At 42.2% G+C, this 13,848-nt stretch overlaps 1 protein-coding gene across 2 annotated transcripts; it reads left to right on the top strand.

The window, feature by feature from the left end:
* The first annotated feature begins 5,877 nt into the window (after positions 1 to 5,877).
* On the top strand, positions 5,878 to 13,590 carry DNAAF10 (dynein axonemal assembly factor 10). 2 transcript variants are annotated; one of them, XM_054197482.1, is made up of 8 exons: positions 5,878 to 6,408; positions 6,846 to 6,946; positions 7,863 to 7,993; positions 8,456 to 8,557; positions 9,857 to 9,972; positions 10,320 to 10,454; positions 11,935 to 12,032; positions 12,803 to 13,590. In XM_054197482.1, exons 1-8 carry the CDS (start codon positions 5,893 to 5,895, stop codon positions 13,008 to 13,010), a joined length of 1,407 nt encoding a protein of 468 aa, XP_054053457.1. In that variant the 5' UTR covers positions 5,878 to 5,892; the 3' UTR covers positions 13,011 to 13,590. The 2 variants fall into 2 exon arrangements, with proteins under 2 accessions (XP_054053457.1, XP_054053458.1); XM_054197483.1 differs by lacking the exon at positions 5,878 to 6,408 and adding an exon at positions 6,528 to 6,716.
* The last annotated feature ends 258 nt before the right edge of the window (positions 13,591 to 13,848 follow it).

Below are 13,848 nucleotides of genomic sequence, written 5' to 3'. Positions count from 1 at the left end.
AATCTCTTTTAACAATTGAAGGCTTGAATGAATTTGGCTATAATAATAATCCCATACTACAAGGTGCTGCATTGGAAACTCAGGCATTGAGAAAAATGCTTACTTAGTTTGCTGGTGTTTAATCTCATTTGGTTTTGTTTCTGTTCACAAACTTAAACTATTATTTTGCAGGAGACTTGTTACCAGGAGAAAAGGGCCCGCACTGAAGTCACACTGGGACTGTGGCGGGACTCTGTCATCTCTCCCCACCCTCTGTTGCACACGTGTACCATTTATGAGGGGGAGACACAGCACTTTGCAGTTGTCTGTGCTCTGGTACGCTGGCAGGTATTTAATGTGGAGACTTTTTGCTTCACTAGGCTGTGAGAGAACAAAAAGAAGTCTATATAGGTGCAAATTCTAGGATTAAGTTCAAATACACCATCTACCTCTTGTGTGTGATACACTGTCCCAGCAGTAGCAGAGGCTGGTTGGGGAGCCTGCCATTGAATCTGCGTTCCAGTTCCCCCTTCCATTTTCCAGGAAGATGCTGATCCACGATGGTTATGAACACTTAACTATGCAGATTCCTTCAGGCTCAAGCCCAGAGGCTTTCCGAAGTCCTCACAGCAGTCTCTTTCATACTTCGGTGTTCAGAAAGTCAGGAATGAAGCATGTCGTGTTGGAGGATGTTTAAGTAAAATCAGGTACCCATACTTCTGATATAGACACAACCAATTTAAAATAACTTTTAATGACTATACACAAACAAGTGTGTTTCAAATCAGATGTGCTGTTTGATTTGAAACTAGACTGCACAAACAGTCCCAGTTTTCTTCTGGGCTTCCAAATCAAGCAGAAGACTGAGTGTGTAGCTCCAGGCCTCTTGTGCCTACAGAAACCACAACTGCCAGCCCCAGTCCTTGGTGGTGCCGCCATGCTGCAGCTCAGAATCTTTCAGCTGCTCTGCTGGCCACTGCCCGAATATTGCCGTAAACTTTTGACGGAGGACTTCCTGCAGAAGAAAGCACAGATTCAGTCAGCAGCCAAGATAATGGATCTTGCAGAAACAGATGTTTTACTCCCATGTCTGTTTTAAATGTGGAGAAATAAGCCCACAGCTGAGAAGGCTGGTCAAAGTGAGCCAGCCTGTGTATTACCGTAAGCGTAGAGTTAGGCCTCTGCTGTCAGTGTGGGTTGCCCCCTTTAGCTTTCGAGACAGTGCATTCAAAATAGCCCCTCCAGGAATGCTGCTGCTAAAGCAAAAACTCTTCCTTCTGCACCATGGAGAGGATTTCAGAGCCAGAAACCAAACCCTTCTCTTACGAGCAACAAGACAACTCCCAGCAAGCTGCCTGCTCCCAGTGCAGGTGTGGACACACCAGGGAAGGTAGCAAGACCCCCAGAAAGCAGTTTCACAACTGCAAGATCGATTCATGTGTAACGGAGAAGATTAGATAACAGGACTTACCTAAAATTAGATTGCAAATTGCTGTTCGTGCCATTTTAATGTTCTGAAAAGATCCCAAAATATGAATTTTTCTGTAAAAAGCAGTCAAAGTAGCGTTAGTTAATGGAACACACCTCCCTGTCATCATATTTAGTTAATAGAGTATCTAAGTTGGAGGTGAGAGATGACCATGGAATTTCAGATGAGTGAATTCCTTTTCTACAGTGTAATTAAAAACCCCAAACGCTCAAAACCAGGCAACCTACAACATAGAACCTGTGCTCGTAAAATCTGTTTTATAAAGGATCTTGAAAATTTGCAAGTTCAGTGTAGCAGCTTTAGAAGGAAAACACTGTTGTGGGGTTGGTGGGTTCAACTGTATTCCGAAGAAGGAATTCTTATGCTCTCTAGAATCATTTGATTCCAGGTGTGCTGGTGACACTGTCATGGTTCTCAAAAGGTCAAATAAATAAGCAGTTAGCACTCACTAAAAGAAAGCACTTAAATCATTTGTCTTACTAATGCTCTGCCACAGTTTCAAAAAAATTCAAGTTATCTTTCTTCCTGGAAGGGGACATTAATTAATTTAGGGATTGTGCTCTGCCTAGAAGGAAGAAAGTCAATACTTACGCGTCAGCAAGAACTATTCGTGTCCTGGTTACATTTTCTATAGTGAATTTTGTTTTTCCACCTTTTCCTGCTATTCTCCCTATTGCTCTTGACAGATGATCTCCTTTCAAAGGTTTGACTAAAAAGAGATAACACACTCAGTAAAACAGCAGTGGCGTGCATTTCTGTAATTCCATTACTGGAAACAACTCATTTTAAGTAATACGAAGGCAGCTTTGCTATAGGTGAAATACATCCGTATCCGTATTCATATATGGGACTGGATGTGAAAGTCACATCCAGCGTTACAGGACCAGGGCATGAGAGAGATTCTCATACAGAACTGTAATGCAAGGCAGTCTCTTCATTACTGAGCAATTAAGATTGAGGGGAAGAAACAGAGCCAGAGTGCACACAATTAACACCAGTAGAAGTGAAATGAATCCCATTTAAACACCACCCTCCTTGGGCCCTGCTCCAAGGAGTCACAGTAACACAGGAAATAAGTGTTTCTGCTGTCCACTTCCTGCCCCTCGCTGTCAGGACAGTGGGAGTTTAAACATTCCAGTTTAAAAGTCTAGTGGATATGTATTCCCCAACACACTCCATGTTCCCTGTAAGTTTAAAACAATGTTTACACTGTGACAAGAAAAATCCAATCAACCTGACAAAGTGACAGTGACCTGCTTTTAAGGATGATGGTTTGGGGGCTTTTGTTGGGACATCTTAACAAAAAAGACAACTCTTTCAAGGCACCTGTACCTAGACAATAATTCTGTGTATTGGCACAAAGGTTTTCCTGATCCCTGGGGACAAGTGACACAAGTGGAGCAGGGGGAAAAAAAAACAACCCAAAAACGTCCTCGCAGATGGCACACATGACTACATGAATACCGCAGCAGAAACTACTTACCATCTGTAACTTCAAACGATTCTAGAAAAAGATCATCTAATCTGATGAGAGCAAGAGCATCCTAAAATATTAAGAGATTTGTTATCAGCATGAGTGTTACAGTACCACAACAGAATTGCAAGCTTACATGTTTTCTTTACACGTATAAACAGATGACATCAGTAGTATTGCCCCACTTAACATATCAAACAATAGCCAGCTAAAGTTAATCAATCAGCTATATTTTCAATAACAATATAAGCATTTACTTCTGTGTAGAGAACCTGCAGACCCACCTATGCTAATGAAGTTGGTATGAGCCTGTGGCAACGAGCAGCCCATCCGATACTGCAAAAAGTAGTTTTGTTTTCCCTGAGTAAAGTCTGAGTTTTGAACAGACTGATGGTTATTGACCCAGGACTAAAGCAAAATGAACCATCTCTACGTGTGCAGAGCACCTCAGAGCCAGAGAGAATATAATTTCTTGCGTGCCATTAAATATTGCCTCAATTTCAGAATTTTAATTGTGTGCTGTTTGAAGATTACCTTTTTATTCAGTGTTAGCTTAAGAAATTAGCCTTCCACTCCAGTCACAAGTTCAAACAAATTTATTTCCAGAAAACCACCTAAAGATTTTATTTCTTTCCTAATGTAATTTGCAGAGAGGCCAAAGGCTTCATGCAAGCAAATTCTAGCAATCTCACAATCAAGCTGTTGGGAGACTCACCTCTACTTGAAACCCAAGTATAAATGCTTTCACAAAATCAGCTGCTTTCGTTAGAGCACTGAGGTCCTTTGTCTCTTTACAAGTCTGCAAGACAAGAAGTTACATTTGCAAATTAAGACCATGAAATAGGATCAGGACTTGAAAAATCTAAGAGGTGAAGGCTAACCATTAAAAAGACACATTTAGGTAGTGCTCCTATATTGCGTTTTGCTGAAAGGCCCAAGTGATAAACTTTGTGCTTGCTTATAACGTTGACCCTCAACTACCGGAACACACCAACTATCCCAGCCTGTGTTTGGAGGGGAGGGAAAAGAGAAACTACTGAAAATCCCCAACACCAATGGCTGAGGAGAAACTTTTTTATTAAACACACACACACCAAAAACCCCCGAACTCCAAACTAAACTGCAATGTGGGACAGCAGAGTAAAAGAGAAGGGTGACGGCAGGAGACAGCTTGAGGAGGGAAGGTTATTCTAATGACAATATCCTACAGATAGTCTAGCAGGTGATTAGAATCCCAGACAGGTTCAGTAACATATATGGGACAAGATAAACAAGATATTTGAAACAGGAACAAATCAACCTCACAAAGCTGCAAATATTGGAGTGTTTAAGTTTTATACTTTCGTTTTCCCCCAGCAGAGGCCACGGGATTTGCTGCCAGAGGGCATTTTTTCAGCTCATGTTTTAAAATTGGGCCAAAGCCTTCCTCTGCTACCAGTGGAAAAGTTTGTGCACATCTGCGTTTACAAATCCTAACAGGGACAACTTAGAAAAGAGCAGTCTTTGAAGCTGTAAGAAAAGGAAAGGAGGAAAGAATAATTAAGGAAGGTAATTATGTTAAGGCCTGTAATGTCAAAGGTATGCTGAAATGTCATCTACAGCTTCCACACCACATCAAAGAAATCACAGAAACTAATTTCAAAGTTTTCAACTGTTTTATACTCATGATAGATATGGGCAAAATTCAATCAGCTTGATAAAGAACCTGCTTTTCGAGCAGTCATCATGCCATATCAAAAAGCGGGGTTAATATCCCAGGATTTTTACTTGTATAGTAGTCAGTGGAACTGCAAGAGTGTTCCTAACTTTCCTTCACGTTATTTCTAGGAAGGATAAATAAGCGCCAGGTCTGCCACCTTTCCTAATAATTTGGCCCACTTGTCACTAACGATACAATTTTTTTTCTTCTAGTTGCTACCGTCAAACCTGCAGTAAGATTTCAAGGTTAGGAAGCAAAATTACTGTTGGTGTCTATATTTTCACCATTACATTATAAAATCTCATACATCAACGTTGCTAATACAGTAACTCATCTGTCAAAGGCGTAACATGAGCTTTGGATATATATACTTAAAAACAGCTAGTCTGGATATTCCTGAGAAGGAGTAAGAATGATGAATGCACATCTACAGGATTTACAATTATATACTGCTATCTCTACCCTAAGCTATTTCAGTGCAATCTGCTAAGGAAAAGCCACAGGCTATTAAACAACAGGCCTTTATCTTCTGCCACAAAGAAAAGACATTAGAAAATTTGTGCGTCCCCACTCAAAGGACGCTGTTAGCTCAAAATTGTCACGTAAGTACTTAGTAGCCTTAAAAATCTGGAAAACACTGCATTCCAAAATCATTAACAAACAGACTGAGATTATTCTGTAGTTCTTAAGTATGTAATTTCCTCCTATAAAAATCGAATAAACCCCAAAAGAACCACACAAAACCCCACCAGTTTATGCTGGTAAGAAGAGATTTGACACTTTCAAATTTTACTGACATTAACGGCTTGCTTCTAAGCAGACACTGACAGATTTTATTTTGACGCCCAGCGAGGGTTTTCTGGTTAGGTCAAACTATGCAGTTTCCCTTTTCCCGGGCATTATGTGAGATTCCGAACGCTTCCCTGGTCTTTAACAGACGGGACAGGGACACCCGCGAGGAGAAGCGCCGCGTTTCGGGTACCAGCGGGGCAAGCCGGAGAAGGAGCTTATTTTACCTTGATTTCAACGTTTCTTGTTTTCAAGTTAAACCTGATTTGAAGCTGCAAGTGCTCCACGATCGGCGTGAATATTTTCATCCAGTTCTCTTTTAACGGAGTGTACCTGTTGGCCGGCACCGCGACCTTCCGCAGCTCCCCTTTCCCGACCTAGCCGGGGGGGGGAGAGAAAAGAGGGCCAGTGAGGCAAAGGCAGGCCGAGAACCGGACACCGTTCCAGGGCCCGGTGTCGGCCATGCCAGTGTCTCCCCTGCCGGCCTACCTCGAGCGCCTCAGCGGCCACCGGCGGGAAGGCCGGCCTCTTGCTGGGCCGCGGCTCCGCCGTCTCCATGGCGGTCCCCGCCGCCCGCCGTTTCCTCCGTCTCCGCTTGGACAAGACGCTGGTGAAGCCGCCCTCAGCCGCCGCCTCAGCCTCCATGGCGGGGCAGCCGTTAAAGCGGGGCGACAGCTGGGGCGCGAGCCCACGTGCCCTCCCTCCTGCCTCAACGGAAGGAGACTGGAAGTGGCGGCCGCCCCTTCCGCTTCCTGCCGGGCCTGGATCGCGGTCGGGCGGCGGCGGGGCGGGATGGCGGCGGGTCTGGACCGGCCGCAGGTGGCGTCTCACGCCCAGCAGGCGCTGAACTACACCCTCTTCGACTGCAAGTGGGTGCCCCGCAGCGCCCGGCTCCTCTGCCTGGGCAGCACGGCGCGGGGCAGCGGCCTGCTCCAGCTCTACGAGCTGCGGGGAGGGCGGCTGGCGCTGCTGCGGGAGGTGAGGCCCGGCCGGGGAAAACCAGGAGAAAAACACCCTGCTTGGGCACGGTTCGACTGTTAAAGTTGCCGGTGCCGTCACTCGCCCTCGCCTAGGGGGCGCCCGTGGGTGCGTTGTGTTTGGTTTTGGGAGGGGGAATTTGTTTTTCCGCTGCAAATGGGTGGAGACGGCGGCTTCCGAGCATCGGTAGCTGAGCCGTCGTGAGGGGTGTAGGACCGTGAAGCCGAAGTCTCTGCTCTTCTGTACGCAAAGAAGTAAATACAAAGTGTAATTGGTGTTCTGAGTGTATTATGCGCCAAATAGCCTATGTACGTGTCCCTGAAATCCACCACCCCGTGGGCTCTCCAGAAGCTGCTGCCGCAGTCTGCGGTTGTGCTGCTTTTTCCCACGTGCTGGCACAGAATATATCCTTTTTCTTTTTTTTTTTTTCCCAAAAGATTGAAAAGGCTAAACCTCTGAAATGTGGAACTTTTGGGGCGACATCTCTGCAGCAAAGGTACTTCGCCACGGGAGATTTTGGCGGAAACCTTAACATATGGTGAGCACGCGTGTTCTCTCAGAGCGTTTCAGTTTGACGCTGTTCATGTCCATTCGGTGGGATGTTTCTGTCGTGGCTGGCTTTTGCATCCAGTGTTCTCTGTGCTGCCCATGGTTGGGACCCAGCCCCGAGCTTTGGCGGCTACTGTATTGGAACCTCTCTGTTTTGTAAAAATAAGGTGAATTCTGCGCAGTGGTTTAATTCGGTGCCTTTCACTTGCCTCTTCTGTGTGCAGCTACAAAACCTGCTAACGTTCTAGGTCCTCCTCTGAAAAGAGGCTGGGTTGTTTTTTATTATTATTGTTATTACTATAATAATATTTCCCTTGCCAAGGAACTATCAGTTCTCTTTTGTTGGGATAGCAAGAGGACGTGGATTAGTCATTAGTTGAAATTAAAAATAAATTCTGAAGGATTCTCAAAGGATGAGAATCGTTGGGAAAGAACAGTGAAACCCACGGCTGCATGCGACTTTCATTTGAAGCTGAAGAGCAGTAGTCAGATCTGGGTGGGGATCAGCGAATAAGGTCATTTTATGTACTTAACTGAAGGTAAAGCTAATTGGAGCGTTTTGGTCTGTAGCGTGATTCACTTTGAGCCCAACATAAAAAATTGTTCTTTAAGGGTCACTGTGGTGAATCCCACAACTGCGTTTACAAACAGGGAAGTCCAGAACTAAGCAAAAACTTTCAGACCAGTCTAAAGCAGTAGCCAGAGAAGGAATCAAAGACATGTGGTTCTTAATAGTGATACCCATATTTTGTTCCCCATATTTTGTTCCCTTTGTTATATCCGTATTTTGTTCCCACTGTTAATCTGAGCTGATATAATTTGTGCTCACGTTGCCTCTCGTTTTCATACGAATCCTGAGTGTCAAGGAAAATGCCATATTGTCTGTTCTTTTCTTTCTTGCCTAGGAATTTAGAAGCTCCTGAAATACCAGTGTATTCTGTGAAAGGTCATAAGGAAATCATAAACAGTATAGATGGTGTAGGTGGCTTAGGAATTGGGGAAGGTGCACCAGAAATTGTGACTGGCAGTCGAGATGGTGAGTTAGTGAACTCTGAAAGTCTTTTCAGTTATTCCGAGAAAGTATCCTGCAAGCTTTGATGGCAGGGCGCAGTCTGCCATCTGAACTAGTTACAAATCCGTTGCAACTAGTTCTTCGTACGCTGTCTTTTCAGTCTTGCTTGGGACAAATTTTCTCTAATTCTTTTAGAAGCTGTAGATAAGCAAAAGATACTGTTGTCACTGAGCGTGGGACAGAAGGAATGGGAAGCAGCATAAATGCAAAATATCAGCTAGAAAAAACATCCTTAACAAATACTTTTGCTTTATTTCTGTTATATTTTTTTTTTCTATCTGCTAAATGCAGTCTGGCTTTCTGGAATTGAAAGAGGTGCTCCTGTGTTTTGAATGATCAGGGTGAAAAGCAAAGGCCTTCCCTGGGAAGGTGAACGCAATGTGGCGGTGTATCCATAATACAAAATCCATTGTCCTTCTTTCCCAGGAACTGTGAAGGTATGGGACCCGAGACAGAAAGATACGCCTGTCGCCAATATGGAACCTGTACAGGGGGAGAGCAAAAGGGACTGCTGGACAGTAGCATTCGGTAATTTATCAGATTATAACCATTCCTCCCTCTAATATGACTGTGCTTTGAGGACTATCAAAGTATTTCTGGGTGTTATGGAATAGCTTATTTTGTGTGGACCAATCGGTAGGAGGTTTTGCTTTTCAACGTTGTCAAATGTATGTGGTTTTAATGTGTTTTTCAAAAGAAGACAGTTTTGTGATGGCTGGGTTTTGGACTCATTTTCTTATCGCCTTTGGTCAGTCATTTCACAGATAAGCTGTGCAAGCTTTATTTCTCTGCCGAGGACTGTAAAAACAGTATATCCAGCTGCGTTGTCCTGATGGAGTGTAAATGTTGCAGTGCGTAAGTTGCTGTTGTAGCATAGTTCCAACTGTCAAGTGTTAAGGCGTTAATTTAAGAGAAGATCCTTGAAGCTAAGAGCTAATTAAAGACCATAGAGATGCTTGATGTGTGCTCTGCGTTTTTGCTTTGGAGAGAACAAGTGGATTGTGTTCTACACAAGCTGGTATTTCTGGATTACCTCCATTTTTGCCCCTACAGTCAGGAAGTGAGTTTTACAAACCGCTGATAAGTGGATGGATTATAATAACAAAATTGATAGTAGGGAGAGGACATTTCTTGGCAAGTAGGTGCAATTGTAACACTCATTGCTGTTGATACCTTTGTTTTCTGCTTTGACAAATGGAGAAAAAAGTGGACATGTATTTTCTTCAATTTTCTTTTGAGTTACTGAAACGTGAGCCAAGGCCAGGTTCATCTTGAACTACGTTCCCTGGGCCAGCCTCTTTCAGGCACTGCTGTGCTTCCTTGAACCTGTCAGCTGGGAGTTCCTGGAGGCAGGCTTCTGCCTGGTGACGGCCGTGGTAGTGCGCAGGGCCTCCCTGTGAGTCTGGGTCTGCAGAAGAGGCTTCTTGTCCCACTAACATTTCACGCTTGAGAGGCTGGTTAAGGAACCGCTTTCTGCTGTGGTGCTGTCTAGGAAGTGTGGCCTAACAGCAGATGAGGATTTAGGAGAAGGAATGTATTCGTATGGGTTTACAAGACCAGCGTGCAGTACTTGGTGTGTGCGGTTAAGGCTGTAATGTCAGGGAGAGTAAGAATTTTATTCATATTTTTAAAAGAAATAGACTGCCAATTTTGAAGCTATATTTTCTATACTTTTCAGGTTTGAAAACCAGACTGTTCATTAATCTTAATATCCCAATAGTAATATTTTTCTGGCATAAATGTAAGTTGAAATTGCAGGTTTAGGATGTCTGAAAGTTACAGCCTAAGGAGGGAGGGTTTCTGTATTCTAATTAATTCTTTCTCCAGGCAATGCTTACAATCAAGAGGAACGTGTCGTATGTGCTGGATACGACAACGGGGACATTAAATTATTTGACTTAAAAACCATGTCACTACAATGGGAGACCAACATTAAGAATGGGGTAAGGAAACTATAAAAGTATTTTTCATTCCAGCTTCTATGCGGGATGGAAAAATTAAAAGGAGTTTGTCTACCTGAAATCTTCCCGGAAGACATTTCTGCTGAGATTGTACCAAGGAATCGTTTTCTTTAAGTTCACCAAACTGCACCCCTCAAGTTCTTGGTCTGGATAGCATGGGGTATTCTTCAGTGGATTCATGTTTTCAGATGATTTTGTTATTTCCAAATTGGTGATGATGTCACTGTAAAAATAACCAATGATTAATATGTCTTTACAAATCACAAACCCCTATTTTTTTTAGCAGTAGCTAAATTTCAAGGCTGAATGTATTTTTTTTATATTTCCAGGTTTGCAGTGTGGAGTTTGACAGAAAAGATGTAAATATGAACAAGCTAGTGGCCACATCACTTGAGGGAAAATTCCATGTTTTCGATATGAGAACTCAGCATCCAACCAAAGGTTTTGCTTCTGTTTCAGAGAAGGTATGGGGAGACAGAGTATTTCTTAACAAGAGACAGACTGTTTGAATATATGCTGTCAAAGTACTGCGGGTCTAAGGTGACTTGTCTTCGATAGGTAATAGATGCTCGTGTTACTGGGGCACAAGCAGTGCGGCAGTGTGGCTGGTGTGGCCCCAGGTGCAAGCAGTGAAAGGGCCCCTTGCCTCTCGCTGCCAGCACTCACCCAGGTTTCATCCCTTTTATAACCGGGTATTTGGGCTTCTCTGTGTGGTTGCACCTCTGTGCACTCAGCTGTGCCCCTCGTCTGGGAGTCATGTGTCATGTTTATTGGAGGTCATATTAAATTGTGATGAGCACGCAGATTCAAATCTTAAATATATCCCAAAACAAAGTGAGCCCTTTGCAAACGCTTTTCATTCTGCACTCACCAGACCTCAGGTGAGCCAGAGAAATCATTGTTTTTCTTCAGTACCAAGCATTTTTGGATTGCTTTGGGAGTGAGTGAAAGAATATATAGGAGAGACTTACTGGCCTCTTTTCTTCCATCTGTGACCATTGCGTTAATTAGTCTAAGTTCTTTATAAAGCAGTATTTTTAAAATTTTTTTTAGTGAACAAAATCTTGTGATAATTAGAGAAAACGAATTTTTGTGGTGAAGTTCTCCAGGACTGCCTAAATTAGAAAAAGCTGAGTTTCAACTTAATGTCTTAATATCTTTAAATTGCTATTTTCCCTACCACCATTCAAAGCAGATAAGGTGTTAGAAGTACTTTGATAACATAAAAGTGCTTACTGAATTACTGTTTGTAGTAACCAAAATGTGAAAATGGATCATCTTATCTTTCTTTCACTGCATTTAAGCTTTTCCTTTTGGACATTTGCAGACAGATATGCGTTAAGTCAGAGTAGGTGCGTTGCAGTTTTTCTCTAAGTGATTTCTGTTGCTCTGTGATCTTGCTGTGCCCTGGCTGAGATTTACATTTGAACTGTAGATTGTTTGTTGTGTTTGCACGGTGTTTGTAGTATATTCCCTTCCAGTAATGATTTTAAGGGATGTCAAACAGTGAAATTAACCTTGTGGTGACTCTGTTACTTAAGAGCCTGGGAATCCTGTAGTTCTAGAGCAGTTTCAAAAAACGTGCTTACACACAGCTGCTTTTACCTCTATTTAACCTTGCTTATATGGCCAGTCCGGAAGAAGCTGAAGTGAGCGTGAGCCTTGGCAGGGCTGCTGCTGTATCTCTGCGGAAGGACGGGGTGCTTTTGAAGCCTGACTTGGCTTGTCCTGCATGGGAACTGGCCACTCCTGTGGCAAGTTGCAAGGAGTCCTGTTCCAAGGCCAGAGGAAGGGAATGTACCTCAGAGCAGATGTTCTGCTATCCACCATGAGAAGGCCGGGTTCTCTTCGTACAAGTGATTGCCATTTTAAGATTCTGCGTCCTTTCTTGCGAAGCTCATCCATAACTGACTTCTATACGATTTTGATTTCTTTTGTTATTAGGCACAAAAATCTACCATATGGCAGGTTCGGCACCTACCACAGAACAGAGATATATTTATGACGAGTGGAGGAGCTGGAAGCCTTCATCTCTGGAAATAGTAAGTGATCGCTCTCTAGCCTGCAACAAGGGCAATAAGAAACGCACCATTTAATTGCTTTAAGAAAGAATCTTCCTGAAAAGGATGAGGGGGGGGTCACACTTCCAACCTCAGATATCTTGTTAAAATTACTGCTTACAAATGCAGTAGAAAGGGTATCAATACTTGATCTGGAATCCTGAATTAATTCCTAAAAGAATGTGACAACAGCATGGGTGAATTTTGGCCTTCTCACTTTTCTTAACATAATCAAGATCTAATTATATCCTTATATCCGTCATAATTAAATCTTTGGTTAACAAGGTGATAAATGAAGAAAATGGATTTCTTAAAATTGTCATATGGTAGCAGTTATGTCTGAGAAGAATATTGAAAGCCTGGACTTTTAATGATTCTTAAATTTACATCTTCTTACATTACGTGGCAAAATAATTGAATCATCCTAAATGCCGTGAAGTAAGTGCATTAAGTTTCAGAGGGATAGCTGAGATGAAATTTTCTTGCCTCTAGCAAAAGCCAAGCAGTTAAAAAAATGAAGGGCTATAGGAGAGAGGTGTCAGGATGCAAAACTTCCTGCCTCATTTTTTCTTTTCATGAAACATTTACTAAGTATGTGATGTGGATATAGCTGGATACGATTATTCATTATTTTAAAGACATTTATTTGCCTTATCTTGAAAGCAGAGGCAACCCTTCTCTGTGTCTTTTTTAAATGTGTTTTTATGAGTAAATTTTAAGTGCACGTTTTCCTTTTCTTTACTTCTTGCCAGTGAGTACCCATCTCAGCGCTCAAAGAAGGATTCTGAAGGAGCTGAGATGGGGGTGGCAGGTTCACTCAGCCTCTTGCAGAATGTGACTCTGTCAACGCAGCCGATTTCTAGCCTCGACTGGAGCCCTGACAAAAAGGGACTGTGTGTTTGTGGTGCCTTTGACCAAACTGTGAGGGTGCTGATAGTTACCAAGCTTAACAAAGTTTGACAGGAAAACTAGAATTTCTGACGAGAACGCAATATAGCTTGCAGCCTGTAAATACAGAAGGGATAGCCCTTCTGTTTCTAATTTAATTTCTCCCATATTAAAACTGGATTAAAGAAATAGAAACCAGATCTTTCTATTGAAAGTTCAGATATATGCTGTTAGAGTTGTTTGACTGTGAGGTTTCCTGGGCACAAAACTCTTACCTTCTAGAAATGTGAATTTACATTTGAAATAAAATGTGCCTTTGTGTTAACGCAATCTATAATTTCAGAAATCACTTTAAATTATTTGTGTTCAGTTTAATCACAGTGCAAATCTGTTCACACTTGTTTAATGGTGTGGCTTTTTTATATATAGTATTGTCCATATGCGTGCATGTAATGGTAACTACTATATATTACCTCACAGAAACTCGTTGTGTTATTGGCTCTATCAATTAGAATTTTGTTAAAGTGACTCTCTAATACACTATAGAAACTATAATGAATGCTGAAATATTCAGGTTTAATGGAGTAAGCTTTTTATTGAAGAGTGTATTGAAATTGAACTATTGAGTAAAATGCACTGTTTTATTATTTTAGTTTGGTTTCATAACATGTTTCTATGGTCTGTTGTTTTTCTATCTGTTTGTAACTTGGTATTCTACAAATAAAATTACATGGAGTGTTGTCTTAATACAAACAAAGTATATTATTCAAACATCCAGAGAGTGAAAGAATGAATGTACTTGTATAGGTTTACAAGAACAGTGTGCAGTACTTAGATAAAACTTCCTCTTTTTGCAGCAAAAGTTTCTAAAATTTAACTCCATTGTGAAAAACTTGATAAGGTACTTATT

The sequence above is a fragment of the Rissa tridactyla genome, chromosome 3, assembly GCF_028500815.1.
Source record: "Rissa tridactyla isolate bRisTri1 chromosome 3, bRisTri1.patW.cur.20221130, whole genome shotgun sequence".
Taxonomy (NCBI): Eukaryota; Metazoa; Chordata; class Aves; order Charadriiformes; family Laridae; genus Rissa; species Rissa tridactyla.
Note: the sequence above shows the minus strand (reverse complement) of the source record. Positions and strands in the feature narration are given on the sequence as shown.

What these genes read in the sequence shown, in the direction of transcription:
- DNAAF10 (XM_054197482.1), top strand. Translation starts at nt 5,893, where the DNA reads ATGCCAGTGTCTCCCCTGCCGGCCTACCTCGAGCGCCTCAGCGGCCAC. An exon ending in GGCGGAAACCTTAACATATG is followed by an intron (nt 6,947 to 7,862) that starts GTGAGCACGCGT and finishes TTTCTTGCCTAG; the next exon opens with GAATTTAGAAGCTCCTGAAA. An exon ending in TGTGACTGGCAGTCGAGATG is followed by an intron (nt 7,994 to 8,455) that starts GTGAGTTAGTGA and finishes CTTCTTTCCCAG; the next exon opens with GAACTGTGAAGGTATGGGAC.